This window comes from Macaca nemestrina, chromosome 20 (genome assembly GCF_043159975.1).
Source record: "Macaca nemestrina isolate mMacNem1 chromosome 20, mMacNem.hap1, whole genome shotgun sequence".
In the NCBI taxonomy this organism is placed as follows: domain Eukaryota; kingdom Metazoa; phylum Chordata; class Mammalia; order Primates; family Cercopithecidae; genus Macaca; species Macaca nemestrina.
Genome location: NC_092144.1, coordinates 67615713 through 67638288, shown reverse-complemented (window position 1 = coordinate 67638288; position 22576 = coordinate 67615713). Strand labels below are relative to the sequence as shown.

The following is a 22576-nucleotide window of genomic DNA, read 5'->3' as shown; positions in this document are numbered from 1 at the left end:
AGAAGCAAGTTGCTGAAACAGGCCCTGTCCAAATGTTTTTCTAATTTTTCTTACCCTCACATTTAACCTTTGAAGCACGTAAATGACACCCTCCTCTGTGCTCCAACCAAGGAAGTAACGGGAAGGCACTGAGGCTCTCCTCAATTTCTTAGCAGAAATGGAATATAGGACCTCAAAATCTAAAGCTCAGCTCTGTCAGACTTCAGTAAAGTACCTAGGTCCAGTCTTATCGAAGGGACGAGAGCACCAGGTAAGGAAAGGATTAAGCCAATTTCCTTTAACAGTTAAGGGGATTCTTAGCCATTACTGAATTTTGCGGACTGTGGATACCTGGATGTGGTGAAATACCTCACTCTTTGTACCACCTCATAAAAGAAACTCAAGCAGCTAATACTCACTCCCTAACTTGGAAACTTAAAACTCAAAAGCCTTTAACCAGCTAAAACATGTTGGGAGCAAGCCCCCCAAAATCTGGCCATAAACTGGCTGCAAAACTGGCCATAAACAAAATCTCTGCAGCACTGTGACACATTCATAATGGCCCTAACACCCAAGCTTGAAGGTTGTGGGTTTACAGGAATGAGGGCAAGGAACACCTGGCCCACCCAGGGCAGAAAACTGCTTAAAGCCATTCTTAAGTCACAAACAATAGCATGAGCGATTTATGCCTTAACGGCATGTTCCTGCTGCAGTTAACTAGCCCAACCTATTCCTTTAATTCAGCCCATTCCTTCGTTTCCCATAAGGGATACTTTTAGTTAATTTAATATCTATAGAAACAATGCTAATGATTGGTTTGCTGTTAATAAATATGTGCGTAAATCTCTGTTCAGGGCTCTCAGCTCTGAAGGCTGTGAGATCCCTGATTTCCCACTTCACACCTCTATATTTATGTGTGTGTGTCTTTAATTCCTCTAGCGCCGCTGGGTTAGGGTCTCCCTGACTGAGCTGGTCTCAGCAAAAACTAGTATTACTTAAAACACCAGTCCTCAGTCTTCTCATAGGGAAGGCATTTAATCTTTATGTATCAGAAAAAAAGGAAACGGCCCAGGGAATTTTAACTAAGGCTCGACGTCCCGCTCAAAAGCCAGTGGGTTACCTAAGCAAGGAACTTGACTTGGTGGTTAAAGGATGGCCAGCCTGCCTCCAAGAAGTTGCAGTGGTGGCTCTGCTTGTGCCAGAGGCCACCAAGTTAATCATGGGAAATAACTGTTTTGTTTGTTTGTTTGTTTTTTTGAGATGGAGTCTTGCTCTGTCACCAGGCTGGAGTGCAGTGGCGTGATCTCGGCTCACTGCAACTTGTGCCTCCTGGATTCAAGTGATTCTTCTACCTCAGCCTCCTGAGTAGCTGGGACTACAAGCATACACCACCATGCCCAGCTAATTTTAGTATTTTTAGTAGAGATGGGGTTTCACCATGTTGGCCAGAATAGTCTTGATTTCTTGACCTTGTGATCCACCTGCCTCAGCCTCCCAAAGTGCTGGGATTACAGGTGTAAGCCACCAAGCCCAGCCAGAAAATAACTGTTTAGACCCCACATAATATAGCAGGACTGCTATCCTCTAAGGTAAGTCTCTGGCTAACAGACAATCGCCTCCTCAAATATCAGGCTTTGCTGTTAAAGGGATTTACAGTCCAGTAAAAACCTGTTGTTGCCTGAACCCAGCCACGTTCTCCAAAAGTAAACTGGAGAAGCTGAACATGATTGTCAACAGAGAGTGATGCACACCAGTAAAAAAAAAATGATAAGGATCACTGTTTATATTATCTGTAAAGTTTTAATTAATGAAGAAGAATTTTTTGAAAGAGCACTCAGCTTAATTAAAAGTGGATACCCAAGTTATAGATGTACTTGAAACACCTTTATGTTTTTCTCTTCTTAGATCTTGTTTTTTCTGGAAAAGTTTTGTATCTCAGTCAACTGAATTACTTTTCTCCACTCTGTCTTGTCAATCTTTATGCATGCATGAAAGGCTCAAGGATGACTTCTGGTGGCCTTGGACTACTTGAGAAAACAGACAAGGTGCCACAGATTCAGTTTGGGGGAAATCTCTGTTTTCCTCATGGAACCCCAATAATTAGAGATGGATAAATCCCTCTCAAAATCTGTTTTTGCCTTCAAGCTATGCCTGTTTATTAGGCCCCAGAAACTACATGCTTTCATAGCCTTATTCTTAAAGGGCTCCACCCTGAGCTTCTGGATCTTCTTCTGTCTGTCTGTGTAGTCATATATGTGTTGTGTGATGTCTATAAAAAAGAGCTCTAATTGATTGGTTTATAAGCACTTAGATAAATTTGTTGTTGTTGTTGAGACAGGGTCTTACTCTGTCACCAGGCTGGAGTCCAGTAGTGCAATCTTGGCTCACTGCAACCTCTGCCTCCCAGGTTTAAGTGATTGCCCTGCCTCAGCCTCCCAAGTAGCTGGGATTATAGGCACACACCATCATGCCTGGCTAATTTTTTGCATTTTAGTAGAGATGGGAGTTCACCATATTGGCCAAGATGGTCTCAATCTCCTGACCTCGTGATCCACCTGCCTCAGCCTCCCAAAGTGCTGGGATTACGGGTGTGAGCCACCGCACCTGGCCGATCAAATATTTTTTGAAAGAATAGTAAAAACTGTAACTCCTCTTAGTTCATGTGACTTTAATCTTTAAAACTAAAACAGTCTTAGGGATTATTGGTAAAACACAAATATATTTAGGATGTAAATATGTGGTCTAAATTATGCAGGTCAGATACTAGGTTTGCTAAATGTTTTAAGATTGTACTGCTCCTTTGGTCTTTAAGAACTGTTCAACTTGCCTGCTTCACAATGGGTAAAGTCTGGGGACATATGGAAGTAACCACGCACCTAACTTATTCTGGAAGGAGTTAAACTTTATCTGCACCTAGCACATAATTAAAACAACTTATCAGGTTTTACATTAAAGTTAAAAATTGCTAAGAGGTAGGGCCAGGTGTGGTGGCTCACACCTGTAATCCTAGCACTTTGGGAAGCTGAGGCAGATGGATCACGGGGTCAGGAGATTGAGACCATCCTGGCTAATGTGGTGAAACCCCATCTTTACTGAAAATACAAAAAATTAGCCTGGTGTGGTGGCACGTGCCTGTAGTCCCAGCTACTTGGGAGGCTGAGGCAGGATAATCGCTTGAATCTGGGAGGTGGAGGTTGCAGTGAACTGAGATTGTGCTACTGCACTCCAGCCTGGGTGACAGAGCAAGACTCTGTCTTAAAAAAAAAATTGCTAAGAGTTACCATTATGACCTGTAATTGAGACTACTGAAATAGATTTACATGCAAGGTGTGTAAAAACAGCAAAATGTGTTTTTTATAAAAAATTATAAGAAGGCATGGCAATGTACATTTTGCCTAGGGATAAAGAATTTCTTAGTAGATAAAATACAGCTGAAGGTTTAAGCAAATTGGGGCAAAATTGCAAGAATTAATCTTGCAAAGGAAACTCTGTGTGAACATATTGACAACATTCAAAAGGGTATTATATGATTTTCTGTAAATTGAGCATTGATATAAAAGCACAAGAAGTAATTCTTAATGCACGAATCTACTCTAGCAAAATTTGTAAAGGGTTATAAAAGGTTTGTGAAAATCTCACCTCATTGTCAAATTGGTTAAGATTGGATAGAACTGCCTATAAGGTTTCATTAAAAATTGTGGTTGACATTAATAGTACACCAATGTAAGGGTGAAATTTGGCTTTCTCTCTCTTGAACACAATTTTCATGTAATAGTAACAGCTAATGAAAGGTTTTTGCTTTTTCAAATTTTTGAGTCATCATTTTGGCAAAATAAATAACATAGTAATCTGGAATTCTGTTACATAACATCAAATATTTTAAGCCTGTTAACATATTTAACAGACTTCCACAAATCAATTGTCTTTCCTGACACCTAGCTTTTGGATGCTACAGAGGGCCCCCGGGGCATCTAGAAAAGAGGTAAGCAGGATTATTTGACATGTTTAGTTACATGGGATTGCCAAAATGATGTCTAATCTTCTTCAGGTTATATTTCAGCAAATACTGTTAATATGCGTTCCAAAATTGCACAGGATTTTGAAAATTCTAATGTCAAAGTATATGCTATCAACCACAATTAAGGTTGTTATGTTAAGTTATTGTAAACCACAGAGATAACCAAATTTTTTGGTCAATCATGTTTTTGACTAACCACTCTGGACATTTTGTAATTTACAGACAATTGTTATCTTGTTTTAATCCTCTTCAAAATATGATTCATAATCAGATGTAGGACTTTAACACGTATTCTTAAATGCAGGTTTCTGATAACTGAAAAACATACAGGACTCATGAAAAGCTAAAATGTTTATAAATATCAAGCAGAACAACAGTTAACAGAATAGGCTGAACTAATAGAAAAACTGAAATAATATTTTTGACTTTCTCTTGGAACATTGCTGATCCTTGTTTTGTTTTTCAGAGTCAAGGAAACCTCTTTTGAGCTAGCTACAGCCTTTAACAATAGAGTAAGGTTTACTTCTGTGAACAAAATTTGGAACATGTTTGTTTCTCTCTGCCTTATTTGTTCTTTAAGGACCACTGCAACATGGTCTTGGGAATTATACTTCAAGAAGCCTATAAGGTTAAAGGATGTTTATACTCACAGTGATATAGGAATAGCACTGGGTGGTTGCAGGATGATGGAAAAGTTCAAACAATAAATAAAAACAAGAACTAGGCAAATAAACCACAGGACAACAGAAAACCCAAAATAAGAGAGAGAATGGCCAAAATCCCAGTGGGGATGACACGTCCATGACTCTTCTGGGCAAAATCAAATAAGAGAGAAAGGGGGCAGTAACCAGGTGCATCCGTGAATTTCCCTCCTTTTCCAGAATACGTAATAATTATTCCACTCTCTAATTAAAGAAACACTCAAAAAATAGGAATGCTGTGTGGTCACAGGAGAAGGGGGAAAACATCACGCTATTAAAACTAGCTACCCAAACAAGGGGACTGGGCTGATGAGACCTTAACAAACTGGACGGGCGCTAGGCTGCCCCATGATGCTAGATTTGACCCATTTCCTACCCCAGACCTAATTATACACTTATCGTCGCATTAAATCACACATCCACCAGTGCCAGGCCAAGCCAAGCACGCCCACATTTAGTAAAAAGATGGTTGGAACCCCAATTCTAAGAAATTTCCATCTTTTCCTAGAAAAACCTCATGATTATTCCACCCCCTAATTAGAAGAGCCCATAAAATTAGAAACCCAAACTCCATTGTGCGTGACCCGCTCTCCCTCGTTCGTCCGCACTTCCCTCCTCTCTTGGGAAAAGTACACTCTTCTCAGAAATGTGTACTTTTCCTTCTCAATAAAAGCTTTTCGCCGTTAGCTTCATTTTGACTTGTCCCCGAATTCTTTCTCGCAATGGTGTCAAGAAGCTGGGCTCCGGAAGTGGGGGGGGGGTCTCACGGCCCCTGGAGACCTTCCCGAGTCCTGGGCAACACCAGTCCTCCCAGAGGACGCAGACGTCCCACAGAGGGAACCCCATGAGCACGTCCCGGGAGTGGCTCCACACAGGAACGGGGATCCAGTCGACGCCAGTCCCAGGGACAGTGCCTGGGGTCAGGGTGGAGGAGGACGCAGTAACCAGGCGTAAGATTTTACTGGTACATGGGAATGACACTGGGTCACTCAGAGGAGGCAAGCAGGGAACCTCGAGGCAGGGCCCCCTTTATCAAACTCGCTCACCTGGGTGCCTGGGCGAGTGCTCACAGCCTGCTTGTAGGGACGTTGAGGCATCCGAACAATAGGAAGTTTTAAAAATGTACAATCCAGTGTGTACACTTGCTCCACTAAGATCATCTGAGATATACACAATCATGGTGTGCATCATAAAAATGGAAAAAGAGCCAAGCCTGGCCCGTCACCGGACAAGACTACATTACCCAGAAGGTAGTGGGGCGACGCGTGCGCCGGACCAACGTCGGCACAGGAACAGGCGTGACAGGCGGCCGCGACACAGGGGCGGGGCTTCTGGCCTCGCTGGCGTGGACGTTTGCGGGGTGGCGCGTTGGTCCTCACTCTCGGAACTGTGCTGGGAAGGATGGTGGGGAGACTGGGGCTCACCCGCACCGTTGTAGGACCCTGGGTAGGGTGTTGAGTCCGTGGGAGCTGCCCCACGCGGCCTCGTCCTGCCAACGGTCGGATGGCAGAGGCGAAGGACGCAGCGCAGGTGAGCAGATGGGCTCGGCTCCCGCGGCCAGCCGGCCTCAGCGTGCCGGGCCCGACGAGCGGGAGGACGGCGTTTCGGGGTCCTCCGCAGTGCAGTCCCTGCCGTTGCTTCTCAGAGGCCTAGAACGGGGTCGAGCGGCCCCGAGTCCGGAATGCAGCCCCGGGGTGGCGTGGGGAGCGTCCCCGTTTCTGGGGTGCGGCGTTGGGGTGTGCAATAGGGCTTTTAGGGACCCGGAACACCTCACAGGTAAGAGGAGCGACCGCGGTCCTCCTTGTGACTTCCAGCCGTGTCCTTTCCCGGGCCTGCGACCTTGAACAAGTCCCGTTACTGTCCTCGTCCTTCATTTTTGCACGCGGAAAGTAGAAATATTTACTCTTTTCCCCCCTGGGTTGAGGAAGCTTGAACGGCTCCCTGGGTGATGTGTGTGTGTCCGTTGCAGTGCACAGCACGGTCCGGGGACGTAGCTCAGGATGTTGTTTCCGGAGATGCTCCCTGGGCCTGTGCTAGGTTTAGAGACTCAACCCCAGCAGGAGTCTGACCCTCTGGCCTCCTTGGCCTCCTGTCTCTACAAAACGAAGGGCAGCGGCTGAAGGAGGTGGGAGGAGCGTTTTTGCAGTTGCTGCTATGCCAGGGCAGAAAAGGTGGTAGGGCAGGCTGCGGAATTTGTCTTTCAGTTTGGGGCAAGTGACGCTGGGTTGCAACTAACTATATTTTCCTGTTTAAGACATTTAGTTACAGGTGAAAAACGAGTCCATTAAAATGTTCAGAGGTGATGGTATGTAGGATGTGGTGTCCCTTTGGAGATAACACATGAGGCCCAGGGTTACTCTCTAGCAGTCACCCTGATGACTTTCATGATAGCCCAGATTACTGTCAGCTCCTGTCGTAGTTGTTGATTTCTCATCCACATCTCCCTCCCTCGCTTTATTTCCGACTCCCTCTGGTGTCCACTGCTTAAAGAGGCCTCGTCTGTTGCACTGTTTAAAGCTGACCAATCTCTTTGGTCTCCTTGCTCTGTTTTCTTGTCATCGGAATCTTTAAGGCCATCTGACATTGCCTTACTCATTTATTTAGTTGCCTGTTTACGATCTTTTTCCCACCCTGGAATGTGAGTGCCTGTTGCTTCCTGCTCCCAAGACTCAGAACAGCCAGGCTTAAGTACATACATTGTACTTAATAAATGGTTGTTGATTGATTAGGCCTCTCTTTCAGGGACTCCCATCACATTTCCAATAAATCCGCCCCCTCCCGCCAGCATGGTCCGCAAGGCTCTGCTTGGTCTGCCCTTTTGACCATATCTTCCTTCTCCTCTTCCATTCTCCCCTTTCTCACTGCATTCATCCAGGGAGTCCTGAGCTTGCCAAGTTCTTTCCCATTTTTCAGCCTTTGCCCTTGCACTTCCCTTTTCATCCAGGGAGTCCTGAGCTTGCCAAGTTCTTTCCCATTTTTCAGCCTTTGCCCTTGCACTTCCCTTTGGCTAGGACATTGTTCTCAGGTCTCTGCAGGGCTGCCCCTCCACACCCATCCTGGCAGTGCTGGCTCTAGCACCCCTCACTCCCACCTGCCTGCCCTCTGGCAGCTTGGTGAGGTGTTTTAGTGGTGCTCAAATGCTGCTTTTGCTTTTTAAACATGAAGCTGTGTGTGACTTCTAAAGCTCCCTGAGCCTTTGGTTGCTGGCTGTGAAATGGAAGTGATAACGACATTTACCTCTGGGCCTGTCAGGGATTAATAAAGTTCCCAAACACGTCAGGCACTTACATGTGCTAGGCACACCACTGATTGCCTAAGTAAACATTTTCTGTTTAGTTCTTAGAGCTGCCTGCTGAGGTGGGAATAATTATTGTGTTGATTCGGAAATCGATCCTTAGGGAGATCATGTGACATCATCATGGTCACATAGCTGGCAAGTGTCAGATTTATTTGCTTTACCACAGCTAAGGAAGGTTTAGCTTGACAGGGACACAGTGAGGACCAGAGGACTTAGTGAAGGGGGTCTGAACCTCCACACCTGTGGGTATTTCTCGCAAGGTGGAGACGAGAGACTGAGAAAAGAAATAAGACACAAAGTATAGAGGAAGAAAAGTGGGCCCAGGGGACCGGCGCTCAGCATACAGAGGACCCACACTGGCACCAGTCTCTGAGTTCCCTCAGTATTTATTGATCACTATCTCTATCATCTCGGTGAGGGGGATGTGGCGGGACTATAGGGTAATGGTGGGGAGAGGGCCAGCAGGAAAACATGTGAGTAAAGGACTCTGTGTTATAAATAAGTTTAAGGAAAGGTGCTGTGTCTGGATGTGCACATAGGCCAGATTTACGTTTGACTTTACACAAACATCTCAATGTAGTAAAAAGCAGTATTGCCGCCAGCATGTCTCACCTCCAGCCATAAGGCGGTCTTCTATCTCAGTAAATAGAATGTACTATCAGGTTTTACACTGAGAGACATTCCATTCCCAGAGACAGGCAGGAGACAGATGCCTTCCTCTTATCTCATCTGCAAAGAGGCCTTCCTCTTTCATTCCTCCTCCTCAGCACAGACCCTTTATGAGTGTCGGGTTCGGGGACAGTCAGGTCTTTTCCTTCTTGTGAGGCCATATCTCAGCCTGTCTCAGTGAGGGGAAACCTTGGACAATACCCAGGCTTTCTTGGGCAGAGATCCCTGCAGCCTTCTGCAGTGCATTGTGTTCCTGGGTACTTGAGACTGGAGAATGGTGACGACTTTTACCAAGCATACTCTGCCTGCAAACACATTTTTAACAAAGCACATCCTGCACAGCCCTAAATCCATTAAACCTTGAATCAATACAGCACATGTTTCTGCAAGCACAGGGTTGGGGCTAGGGTTACAGATTAACAGCATCTCAAGGCAGAATAATTTTTCTTAGTACAGATCAAAATGGAATTTCATATGTCTTCCTTTTTCTGCATAGACACAGCAACAGTCTGATCTATCTTTCTTTCCGCCACACTTAGCTGCTGCTGTTGCTCTTACCATGGCTGGATTAGTATCAGTCATTTTCCTCCATTCTTTTAATATGCCAGAGCACTTACTCTCTGCTTCCCATAGTCCTCATGGGATTGCCATTGTTTGTGTCATCTTCAACAGCTTCCCATAGAAGGCATTTCTCTCAGGCACAATTGTGTTATGTCAAAAGGCAGTATCTGCCTCCCCTTTGAGTCCTGCACGGAAGTCAGCCCTAAGGAGACCTAGTTGATTCAGACCTGGATCTCTCTGCACATTGACTAGAGACTGAGTGACAGGTTCTGATCCTATCCGACAACACAAGGCCAATAGCATTACTTCTGTTGAACTTTCCAGATGTTGGTGACCTTCAAGGATGTGGCTGTGACCTTTACGCAGGAGGAGTGGAGACAGCTGGACCTGACCCAGAGGACCCTGTACCGAGAGGTGATGCTGGAGACCTGTGGGCTCCTGGTTTCACTAGGTAATGGCTCACCTCTCATCCCTGAGGAGGACCCTAATCTTCTTCTTGATTCTTGGTCAGGCAAAAAGGTCACTGGAACTGCCCACCTTTCTCTTCACAGACCCTGCAATTTTCTGGTCCCACCTCTTCCTGACTAGTCTCCCTTTGTCTGCATCAGAGATTGTTGGGGTAGAAAATGTCCTTTTAACACAAACCCTCACTCCAGTGCTCAGCCCATTCTGAGGTCCTTAATCCAGATTGCATAAGAAGGAAACTGGTTGGCCATCCTGGTGGGGTCAGCTGTGGCCACAGCCCTGTTAAGCAGAGGCCATGGGGGTTGGGCTGTTCTTAGAGAAGGGGGTGAGTCAGGCAGCCCCCCAGAAGACATTTGTCCTCAGTGCCCCTCGGATATCTTCCTAAGCAGTATAATCTGTAAAAAGGCATATGGGTGCCTGCATGGCCATCAGTTGTTTTCTGATGCTGGATACCCATGCTGTGTTGATCCAGAAGGTGTTTTTAGAGGGTACACAGGAATGTCCTCAAATGGCATGGGTTGATACCCTGATGAAGCCATTCCTTTTACTTTCTTTGTCCAGCATGCTAATTGTTGTCATAAAAGTCTCAGATTGGCTGGGTGCATTGGCTCACGCCTATAATCCCAGCACTTTGGGAGGCCGAGGCAGGTGGATCACGAGGTCAGGAGTTCGATACCAATCTGGCCAAGATGGTAAAACCCCGTCTCTACTAAAAATACAAAAATTAGCCGGGCGCGGTGGTACGCGCCTGTAATCCCAGCTGCTCTGGAGTTTGAGGCAGGAGAATTGCTTGAACCCAGGAGGCAGAGGTTGCAGAGAGCCGACATCACACCATTGCACCCCAGCCTGGGTGACTGAGCAAGACTCCATCTCAAAAAAAATAAATAAATAAATAAATAAAGTCTCAGATCAGCGCTGAGTCTTTCATTTTCCTTTCACTGCCCCAGTGCAGTTCATTTCTTTTTTTAACAGAGGGGACAGCCTCCAACTCAGCCCTGAGAAAGGTACATGGGCTTGCTGGGACTTAGTGGCATTGGTTTGATTTTGTTGTGATTGCAGACTTCTATTTGTAGGAAGTGAAATTGACTTTCTCATTTACCACAGCAAAACAAGGTTCCCTTTTAGAATACAATATTTAACAAAAATGGGTCAGGATAAAGAAGTTATTAGAAGTGACGGCACACTCCAAGTTCATTTGGGAAGGTAGACATCAATCCATAGATGACAGCTGAAATAAGTTCTAGAAAGAAAAATGAGGAGAATTTAGGAATAAATAAGCAGAACATCATAACCTATTGTGGGTGTTCCAAAGAGGGCATCTCAGGAAGTGACAGTGGAGCTGAGACCTGAAAGTTGAGTAGGAGTTAGCTGGATGGAAGGAGGTAGAGGAGGGGAATGGTGTTCCAGGTGGAGGAACCAGTGTGTGAAAAGTGACAGGGAGCTCAGCTCATGTCACTTTGGCTCATGGAGAGCCAAAGGATCATCTGATTCACTTTTCCCACAGCCCTGTCCCAGAACTCAAAGCCAGGCACATAGCACACATTGGTGGACCTTACTGTGACATGTCTGAAGGAATCCTGGGCTATGGTTCAGAACCTCCCAGTTGGGTATTTCTGTGGGTCCTTGTACCTCAATCATTGGTTTTCCATACAGAATCCTGTCTTTTACTCACCACATCTAGTGGAAAGCATTTGGCTGCATATAATAGAAAACCAGATCCAACTGGCTTCACCTGGAAGGAAATTCACCAACTCGCCTGATGAGAAGCCCGAGGTGTGGTTGGCTCCAGGCTTGTTCAGTGCCGCAGCCCCGTGATGCCATCAAGGATGTCAGAGTTCTTTGTTCCTTCTTCTTGGTTCAGGCTTCTGTATTGTCCTCAGGCTGGCTCCTCACAGGGATGCTGGATGCTGCAGCCTTGACTGGGGCAGCCGGCCCCCATGGTCAGCCCCTCCTCCCACCTTGGAATAAATGCTTTCTTTTCACAATGAGAATCCAGCTTTGGTCACCTGCCTAATGAAGACTCTTGCATTTACCAATTTATTTCAACCAGTGGTTTTTCTTTTCCTTTTTTTTTTTTTTTTTTTTTTTGAGATGGAGTCTTGCTCTGTCATTCAGGCTGGAGTGCAGTGGTATAATCTCAGCTCATTGCAGCCTCTGCCTCCTAGGCTCAAACAATCCTCCTAACCTCATCCCCTTGAGTAGCTAGGACCATAGGTACACACCACCATACCTGGCTAATGTTTTATATTTTTGGTAGAGATGGGGTTTCACCATGTTGGCCAGGCTGGTTTCAAACTCCTGGTCTCAAGTGATCCTCCTGCCTCGGCCTCCTAAAGTGCTGGGATTACAGCATGAGCCACCATGTCCAGCCTCAGCCAGTGGTTTTCAGCTCCATCTGGGTCCCAGAATTTTGGGGGGCACATTTTGAAAGTACTGATGCCCAGGTCTCACATGAAGAAATTGTGTTTCATTTGGTTTGAGGTTGGAATCAGGCATCCCCAAGTGGTTCTGAAAGCATGAGGTGTTTGAGAAGCAATGATTTAGATTAGTTAGAAAATGCCTTCTTAGGCCAGGTGCAGTGGCACTTTGGGAGGCTGAGGCAGGAGGATCACTTGAGGCCAGGCACTCGAGACCAGCCTGACCAACATTGTGAAACCCAGTCTCTATTAAAAATACAAAAATTAGCCAGGTGTGGTTTTGCATGCCTGTAATCCCTGCTACTCGGGTTGGCTGAGGCACGAGAATCCCTTGAACCTGGAAGGCAGAGGTTGCAGTGCGCCGAGCACTGCACTCCAGCCTAGGCAATAGAATGAGACTCTGTTTCAAAAAAAGAAAGAAAGAAAATGCCTTCTGGAGGAAGCGGCTCACCTTTGCAGTTTCCCATGGCTGTCAAAGTGTTGTGTGCCTGAACAATGTTGGCTTCCATAGACGGAGATCATGGGCAGTGGGTGTTGTGTAGACAGATAGCACTACCCTCCATGGCAGTTGTAGCCCAACAATGGGATTTGTACCTGTCTTTATCTCCTTGGCTGCTATAATAAAATGTCATGGATTGAGTGGTTTAAGCAGCCAGAGTTTATTTTCTTATGCTTCTGGAGGCTGGGAAGTCCAAGATCAAGGTGTCGGCAAGTTTGATTCCTAATGAGACTTCTCTTCCTGACTTGCAGATGGCTGCCTTGCTGTGTTCTTACATGGTGGAGGGACACAGGATAGATCTCTCTCCCTCTCCTCCTGTTTTTATAAGGCCATAATCCTATCAGATTAAGGCTCCACCCTTATAGCCTCATTTAATCTTAATTACCTTCTAAAGATCCTGTCTCCATATTCAGTCACGTTGGGTGTTAGGGCTTCAACGTACGACTTTTATGGGGAACACAGTTCACTCACTTGATTTTCAGGTCTCACATCAGCATTTTGCTTACTTTGGTAGCAGCTTCATTCATGTCTGGCCCCTGTCATGAAGTCCTAGGCAGGATGGAGAGACTTTCATTTTCTCATTAGATTACCTCTATTCTATTTCTTTTGCTATCAACAGGGCATCGGGTTCCCAAACCAGAGTTGGTCCACCTGCTAGAGCATGGGCAGGAGCTGTGGACAGTGAAGAGAGGCCTCTCACACCCCACCTGTGCAGGTAAGCAGCCACCAGCTGGTCAGGTGGAGTCATGGCAGTCTTCAGAATGTGAGGGCACCACCACCTCTGAATTTCTGTGTGAAACTGCTCCTTGTGGCCTCCTGGGGGCCTGGTTGTTTCTGACTCACTTTGGGGTATAGTGTCCATCATCAGGTGAGCACTGAGCCACACAATTATTCAGAGACACAGTTACCTTCTGCTGTGAACAGGAATCTTTATGGTTGCTCTCGCTCAATCGAGCTGGTAGAAGGCGAACAAGAAGGGGAGAAGTCATACCCTGTTGTACACATATTTTGCAACCACATAATCTTGACAAGAACTAGGCGTTTGGCCACCTGGATGCTCAGGACTGACAAATGTGACTTGGCTGTGTGCCCATGGAAAAGAATTAATGGATTTGGTTTACATCACCTCAGGCTCCTCTACTCAAAAAAAATCAGAGTGATATAATTTCTGTGTCACTGAGTTGTTAGAGGATGTAGAGATAACGCATGACACTGCTTAGTTCTTGGTCCAAAGGATCAACAAATGTCAGCTAGTTGGTATTATGCATGAACAGTTTTAATCATCATAAATGTAGTGTCACACATTTCTTTCTGGACTCAGAGAAAGGGGATTTTCCTCCCCTTGATATTACTGTCGGCATTATGCCCTGAATCCCACTCTTTTCCACCTTCTCCATCCACTCATGCATCCTCCAGTTAGACCATCAGAGACTCAGAAGCAGCCCTTTGCCCCATGTCTTCCTGCCCCTCGTCTTGAAAAACACCAATGTGACATTTGGACTTCCCTGCCCTACATATGTGCTGATGAGTGTAGCTGGAGTCATCTGCCTTGTGGATTTGTATCACCACTGAGTCATGGGCTCTCCCCTTGGGCTTCTTGGCCAGCCCCATCTGCAACCCTGTGTTCCAAATACCCCCCTTCCCTTTCCTCAATCCCACATCTCCACTTCAGTGTCTCAGAGGCACCTTTAGCTCCTGATGCCTAAAAAGACACTCAGTTCAGAGAATGTCTTACTATCCAAGCAGGTTAGAAGGCTGGAAACATGCCACATAGCTCCTGGACTCCACCTAACTTCATCAAACCCAGCATCCATTCATCCCTAGTCCTGCTCATTTTAAATGATCCATATCTCCTGAGTCCATCACCTCCACTGCTTTTCTTGGCTCCTTCACCAGCACCCTAGTCCAGGCTCTCGTCATCTTTTGCCTGAGCCTTACCAGAGGCTCCGAACACGTCTCCCCGCATCTGCCCCATTCCTCTGGGCAGCTCTTGTCCCTGCACCAGCTCCTGCAGCCACTCAGATGTGTTTCAGATTTTCAGCACTTCCCCAGCAGCTGATGTTTCAGTATATAATTAATTTCATGTTAAAAATAGGATGTGTGTTTAATGTTCTTAAAGATTCATCTGCGCAGTCTCATACCTGGCTTCTCTTGTCCTCTGTGGAGGAGATCTTACCTCTAGTCACGGTCAGTGTCTTTGCCAGTGGCTGCATCACACCTGTTGTGTTCTCAGGGAACTTGCTTTTTAAAAAAATCTCTGCTTTGTCTGTGCCTTCAATTTCTCTATATTCAACATAGAAAGTGTGCTCAATACAAAACCAGAAAGTGAATATAAGTTTAAACAAAAAACAAAGTGTAGTCAAATTGCTTACACTTGGGGGAAACAGACAAAATGCTTTTTCACTTACAATACCCTGTAACTTGTGTTGGCCCCACTTGTAAAGCCGAGCTTCTTGGAGTTGTCTCATGTTTGGAAGAGATGTTTACACTCGACTTTAATATTTTTCTGTTTAAAATTTCTCAAACTAAAAAAAAAAAAAATCTTATGTACACAATAATAAGTACAAATTTGAAGGGCTCAGCTTAAATTTTTACATTTCTACAAATTGAATTCTTCATCTAGGTCAAAATTTACAATATTTCCAGCGCCTTGGCAGTTTCTGTCACCCTGTCTTTGTCAGTAGCTCCTCCTGCAGTGGGAGCCACCGTTTAGACTCTCTCCCTAGGGATTAGTTTTTAATGTTGTGAATGGGCATAATTGGAGCCCCAAAGCATTTTCTCTTTTGCGTATTTCTTCTTTTCACCATCATTGTGTCCATGAGCTGGGTTTATCCTGTATGCTGTGTACGATTACATTGTGTGAAAACATCAGGATCTATTTCTTCACTCTCCTATTGGTTGGCATGGGTATTTTTTACATTATTTGGAGATTATGAAGAATGCTGCTATGAATACTATTTTCCATAATATTTAGTGGATATGAACACTCATTTCTGTTGCATATACACCCAGGAGACGACTGGTGGAGTCAAGAGACAGATCTGTGTTTAGATTTAAGTCAAACCCCCAAATATTTTTCCACAGTAGCCGCACCATTTCCCATCCCCACCAGCCAGATATGAGACTGCTGCTGCACTCGGGTCTTCTGAGCATGTGATGTTCGCTACTTTATGAAGCACAGCTGCTACGTTCTTCAGATCACAGCAGTGAAGTTGTTCTTGCTCGTGTCACTTCCTTTACCCAAATTGCCCAGTGTAGCAATGAGAATAATAATAAGGGTAATGTCCCACAATTTTTTTTTTTTTTTTTTTTGAGACGGAGTCTCGCTCTGTCGCCCAGGCTAGAGTGCAGTGATGCGATCTTGGCTCACTGCAAGCTCCACCTCCCGGGTTCACGCCATTCTCCTGCCTCAGCCTCCCAAGTAGCTGGGACTACAGGCACCCGCCACCACGCCTGGCTAATTTTTTGTATTTTTAGTAGAGATGGGGTTTCACCATGTTAGCCAGAATGGTCTCGATCTCCTGACCTCGTGCTGACCTCGTGATCTGCCTGCCTCGGCCTCCCAAAGTGCTGGAATTATAGGCCTGAGCCATCGCGCCCGGCCAATGTCCCACAATTTAATGAACACTTGTGCTACATCAAGAACTGTGCATTTTCTCATTTAACTTCATGACTCTTAGTTGAGGAATTTGAGACCTGGTGGAGAAAGTCATCCTCCAGTATCAACCCACTTGACAGACGCAGGATTTGAACTGAGTCATTCTGTCTCCGGTACCCTCTTGTCCGCCATGCACTGTGCCTCCTGACACAGCAGAAACTTGTCAGATCTTATCATTGCTAGGCCTTTTGTACCATTTGTTCCTGTGTGTCCTTCTATCCCTTTTGTGCTGGATCTTCATTCTCTTCCTCCAACTCTAATCACCCTTTTATATTGGTTTCACCAGGCATCTGGTGCCCAAAGGGTGAATCAACCCATTTTTACTTCCTCATCTTCAACCCATTTCCCACTTCCTCTCTCTCGCAATGATTCTGGCTTCTCTTGTAGGACTCAGCTTATGGGACACCTCCTCTAGAAAGCCTTCCATGATCTCTTTTTCTTTCCAATCTTGTTAAGTGCCACTTCCTTAAACTCTCATAGCACCAAAAGGCTTCAGTTCTTTTTCTTTTTCGAGACAGAGTTTCACTCTTGTTGCCCAGACTGGAGTGCAGTGGTGCAATCTCAGCTCACTGCAACCTCCGCCTCCTGGGTTCAAGCGATTCTCCTGTCTCAGCCTCACAAGTAGCTGGGATTACAGTCACGCACCACCACGCCCAGCTAATTTTTAATTTATGTGGGTACATAGGTGTACACATATTTGGGGCACATAAGATATTTTTATTTAGGCATACAATGCATAATAATCACATCAAGGTAAAGGAAGTATCTGTCACCTCAGGCATTTATCCCTTCTCTGTGTTACAAACAATCCAGTTATACCCTTAGTTATTTTAAAGTATGCAATAAATTATTGTTGACTATAGCCACCCTGTTGTGCTATCAAATACCAGGTCTTACTCATTCTTTCCTAACTTTATTTTGGTACCCATTAACCATCCTCACTTCCTCCCTACTCCACCCTACTGCCCTTCCCAGTTTCTGGTAACCATCTTTCTACTCTCTCTCTCCATGATTTCAATTGTTTTGATTTTTAGTTCCGTCCATGTTGTCGCAAATGATAGGATCTCCTTTTTTATGGCCAAATAGTACCCCATTGTATATACACACCACATTTTCTTTGTCCATTCATTGTTGATGGACCCTTAAATTGTTTCCAAATCTTGGCTATTGTGCATAGTACTGTAGTAAAACATGGGAGTGCAGATATCTCTGGGAGTGCAGATATCTCTTTGATGGGCTGATTTTTTTTTTTCTTTTGGATATATACCTCCACTGGGATTGCTGGATCATATGGTGGCTCTATTTTTAGTTTTTTGAGGAATCTCCAAACTGTTCTCCATGGTAGTTGTAGTAATTTAAAATCCCACCAACAGTGTATGAGGGTTCCCTTTTTTCCGCATCCTTGCCACCATTTGTCATTGCCTGTCTTTTGGATAAAAGCCATTTTAACTGGGATGAGATGATATCTCATTGTAGTTTTGATTTGCATTTCTTTGATGGTCAGTTATGTTGAGCAGTTTTTCATATACCTGTTTGCCATTTGTATGTATTCTTTTGAGAAATGTGTATTCAGATCTTTTGCCCATTTTTAAATCAGATTCTTAGATTTTTTCCTATAGAGTTGTTTAAGCTCCTTATATATTCTGGTTATTGATCCCTTGTCAGATGGATGTAAGGGTTCAATTCTGGAAGCAAATGCCCCTCAGACAATGTCATCAAAACTCTATTATCTCTTCCTTACTCTGAACTGTAAAGAGGAATGTCTTTACTCCAGATCCTCTGTCCCCTGGTCCAGCCTGATCTCCAGATTTTCCCTTTAATGGTGTCAAGGATACAAGAACCATAAGAAGTATTTGGTAGCCTGGGTTAGAGATGTAAAAATGCAGCAGTTATCATAGGCACTGTTTTCATCTTCATTTTCCTACTGAAGTGGTTATTTTGTGTTTTTCTATATTTAATCACTAAAAGACCCCTCCTTTGTTTGTTGATGCCCTTCAGGTGACAGAACGCAAGTTCATACCAGAGAGCCAACCACTTACCCGCCAGTCTTATCTGAGTGGGCCTTTCTCCGGGGAAGCCTGACTGTGGCATCTTCAACCTCAAGTGACTCGAGGTTGGGGAGATCTAGGGATAAGGAAGGGCTTTTGGGAATGACACCAGAGACAGACCTCCACAAGGAGACCCATCCTGGGAAAGCGAGCCTTGAAGGTGAAGGTTTGGGGACAGATGATGGTCTGCATTCCAGGGCATTACAAGAATGGTTATCAGCAGATGTTCTCCATGAATGTGACTCACAGCAACCAGGGAAAGACGCCTTGATTCATGCAGGGACAAATGCCTACAAATGCAAGCAGTGTGGGAAAGGTTTTAACAGGAAGTGGTATCTTGTTCGACATCAGAGGGTTCACACTGGAATGAAACCCTACGAATGCAACGCGTGTGGGAAAGCCTTTAGCCAGAGCTCAACTCTCATTCGGCACTACCTCATCCACACTGGGGAGAAACCATACAAGTGCCTTGAGTGTGGAAAGGCCTTCAAACGCAGGTCGTACCTCATGCAGCACCATCCAATCCACACTGGAGAGAAACCCTATGAGTGCAGTCAATGTCGAAAGGCCTTCACCCACCGGTCTACTTTCATTCGCCATAACAGGACCCACACCGGAGAAAAACCCTTTGAGTGCAAAGAATGTAAGAAAGCCTTTAGCAATAGGGCCCACCTAATTCAACACTACATCATCCACACTGGAGAGAAACCCTATGATTGCATGGCGTGTGGCAAGGCCTTCAGATGCAGCTCAGAACTCATACAGCACCAGCGGATTCACACTGGGGAGAAGCCCTATGAATGCACCCAGTGTGGGAAGGCCTTTCACCGGAGCACATACCTCATTCAGCACTCTGTCATCCACACTGGGGAGATGCCCTACAAGTGTATCGAGTGTGGAAAGGCCTTCAAACGCAGGTCACACCTTCTGCAGCACCAAAGAGTCCATACATGAGAGAACCCTATTGTTGCAATGAATATAGCAAAGCCTTCACCCACTGTCCTTATTTTATCATTCATAATGGGACCCACACTGGAGGAAGAAGCCCTTCGAGTGCAAAGAATATCAGGAAACTTCATTTTTTTCCTCAGCTCTTTAACTAACACACGAGCAGTCACTTTGGAGAGAAACCCTGTGAATACAGTGAATGTAAGGATCCCTTCAGTCACCACTCAGTTCTCACTGCAGAAGGATTCATGCCAGAGGGAAATGTGGAAGGCACTCCATCAACATCAGAGGACTCAGGCTGGAGAAACATTCCAAATATAACTCTTAAGGACAGTCTTTGGCCAGAGGAAAAATCTTACTATCCGAGCATCATAATGAAAAGTTACTACATAATTGTCATTGATGTGAGAAAACTTTCTGTGACCAGTTTCTCACTTACTTGTCCTATAAAGAGCCATGCTGGAATTTGACCCACCTCGGGATTTTCTCTATGAACTTATGAAAACCTTCGGTCACAGGTATCTTCTTGCTTTATGTCCTTACAGACTTCCCTGTAAGATCAGTTTTATTTTTTGGTAGGGGAATGTTTGAGAGGTAAAGGGGTTTTATTCCCCCCCCCCCTTTTTTTTTTAACATACATTCACTGCCATCCTTTGTCAGAGTTGGACAGTGAGGGCAGCTCTTCAAACATTTCTTGGAAGCTGCCTTTGATCCAGACCTCTCTGGGAGGATATCTATGAGGAGAGTAATTCTTTGTGAGAAATATGAAGGCTTATGTCATGAGATTCTTGAATTTACAAGAAATTAGAATACTGAGAATGTCTTCATGTGACACTTCTATTTTATATCTAGGGTGAGAAGAACCCATGTACAGATGGCCACATTAAAATGTGCACCACTTAAGACTGTTTAAGGCTTTGATTTTTTAAAATAAACATTATTTTTTAAGAGATAGGGACTTGCTCTGTCACCTAGGCTAGAGTGCAGTGGAATGATCATAGCTCCCTATAACCTCGAACTCCTGGGCTCAAATGGTCCTCTTGCCTCAAGTTTCTGAGTAGCTTGGGATACAGGCATGCACCACTATGCCTGGCTAATTTTTGTAATTTTAGTAGAGACAGGGTTTTACCATGTTGGCTGGGCTGGTCTGGAATTCCTGGCCTCAAGTGATCCACCTGCCTTGGCCTCTCAAAGTGCTGGGATTACAAGTGTGAGTCACTGCAACCGGCCTTAAATTATTTTGTATAGGTGGGCTCTTGCTGTGTTCCCCAGATTTGTCTCAAACTGCTAGACTCAAGTGATCATCCTGCCTCAGCCTCCTGAAGTGTTGGGATTATAGGTGTGAGCCACCACACCTAGCCTAATAAAGTTTCAGATGCTCAGCACTCTCACATTTTCCTGATTCCATTCTATTTGTTGTCTTTATTTTCTCTGGCAACATAGTGATCACTTTGTACTTGCTTGGCCCTTTCAGGTGAGTCCTAATTCTTTCTGGTATTTCTCAGGTTCTTTAATCCTGTGTAGAGAGGTATTTTCAGGTCTCCCTTAGCATATTTCTAGGAATTGAATTACAGCTAAAACAGGCAAAATAAAACACACAACTAAGATGAATCCATGGTAAACCCAGTAAACCCAACAAAACAACATGGCATCTCATTGTCTGATCTTGTAAACATTTGTGTGAAGTTTTACTACAAAATAAAGTGCCTAGCATTTTAACAGGTGAATCAGGACATATGTGTGCAGGTTTACGTGAGTTTCATAGTTAACCACCAGGACCTTATTCCCTTGGTGCTAGCATTGAACATGGTAATTAGTTTTGTTTTGTTTTGAGATGGAGTCTCACTTTGTTGCCTAGGCTGGAGTGCAGTGGTGCGATCTTGGCTTATCGCAACCTCTGCCTCCCGGGTTCAAGCAATTCTCCTGCCTCAGCCTCCCGAGAAGCTGGGACTACAGGCATGTACCACCGTGCCCCAGCTAAGTTTTGTATTTTTAGTAGAGACAGGGTTTTGCCATGTTGCCCAGGCTGGTCTCAAACTCTTGACCTCAGGTGATCCACCCACCTCAGCCTCCCAGAATGCTGGGATTACAGGTGTGAGCCACAGCACTTAGCCTGAATATGGTAATTTGAAATTCCTTTTGTGAGATTTTCTTTTAGTTTTCAAGCTACATGAGACAATGTTAGGTTAAAACATGTATTGTGTGAAAAACAGAAAATTATTTTCTCACTTTGAGCTTTCCTCACAAACTTTTAAAGCACTGCATATGTATTTCATGTTTTCATAGTGGGCATGTACCTTTTACTGTGGTCCTTTTGCACATACTATAAATACAATTCTTGGTGAGTTAAGAGTTCTCTGTTTTTGTTTTTTCAGGACAGTGCACAGTTTCCTTTCCTCTGGGAAGGAGAGTTGACTCTTGAGGACCACCACCCTCCTGCATCCTCTCTTTGGAAGGCTGCATGTATTGTAGCTGTGGCTGTACTTGTACCTAAGGCCCTGGGTTCAAGAGAGTTGGAGAAATCCCTCTAGAAACATATTGGCTGTCATCAAAGGGTTCTTTCCAGGCCTGAGGACCTAGGCCCCAGTTTGTCCCAAAGCAGGAGTGACGTTTTCCATGGGATAAAGGACAGCCTGGGGTTTTTCTTAGCTTTCAACTCTTTCTGTACAGTCTTAAAGTGTTTGGTAAAAGGATCTACTATGAACTTGCTGCTGTGATAGGCAAGAATCTCATGAGACACCTGTCATTTAGCTCCATGGCCACACACTGTTGTGTTCATATTTGGAAGAGTAGGATGCAGTGGATGGCTGGGCTATGGGTCCTACCCTTGAGCAGGGAAGGAACTTACTGTCTAGTATAGGAAAAACACATGAGAACAGGTGCAATATATTGACCTAAACTTGTTTAGCACCCATTTTTAAGTCAGTAAAAGTTATGAACTTCTGTATGTTTTCCACAAATACTCAGTTTATGACTGAGGTAAAAAAAATTTTTTTTTTTTTTTGAGACGGAGTTTCACTCTTGTTGCCCAGGCTGGAGTGCAGTGGTGCCATCTCAGCTCATGGCAATTTCTGCCTCCCGAGTTCAAGGGATTCTCCTGCCTCAGCCTCCTGCGTAGCTGTGATTATAGGTGCCCACCACCACGCCCGGCTAAGTTTTTTGTATTTTTAGTAGAGAAGGGGTTTCACCATGTTGGCCAGACTGGTCTTGAATTCCTGACCTCAGGTAGTCCACCCGCCTCAGTCTCCCAAAGTGCTGGGATTACAGGCGTGAGCCACTGTGCCCGGCGGAGGTAAAGGTAAAACATGTTTTCTT

The 22576-nt window shown here is 44.9% G+C and overlaps 1 protein-coding gene across 2 annotated transcripts; it reads left to right on the top strand.

Moving 5' to 3' along the window:
• Positions 1-6023: 6023 nt before the first annotated feature.
• LOC105488087 (zinc finger protein 550) lies at positions 6024-21965 on the top strand. 2 transcript variants are annotated; one of them, XR_011617995.1, is made up of 5 exons: positions 6024-6228; positions 9551-9677; positions 13227-13322; positions 18264-19779; positions 21637-21965. XR_011617995.1 is itself a non-coding variant. In XM_011751833.3 (4 exons), exons 1-4 carry the CDS (start codon positions 6202-6204, stop codon positions 19265-19267), a joined length of 1254 nt encoding a protein of 417 aa, XP_011750135.1. In that variant the 5' UTR covers positions 6024-6201; the 3' UTR covers positions 19268-21965. The 2 variants fall into 2 exon arrangements, 1 of the variants encoding a protein (XP_011750135.1); XM_011751833.3 differs by having other exon boundaries at positions 18264-21965.
• Positions 21966-22576: the final 611 nt, after the last annotated feature.

Bases quoted from the DNA above. Each gene is read 5' to 3' on its own strand.
- LOC105488087 (XM_011751833.3), top strand. From the start codon at position 6,202: ATGGCAGAGGCGAAGGACGCAGCGCAG. The intron at 6,229-9,550 runs GTGAGCAGATGG...TGAACTTTCCAG, and splicing joins AGGCGAAGGACGCAGCGCAG to ATGTTGGTGACCTTCAAGGA. The intron at 9,678-13,226 runs GTAATGGCTCAC...TGCTATCAACAG, and splicing joins TGGGCTCCTGGTTTCACTAG to GGCATCGGGTTCCCAAACCA.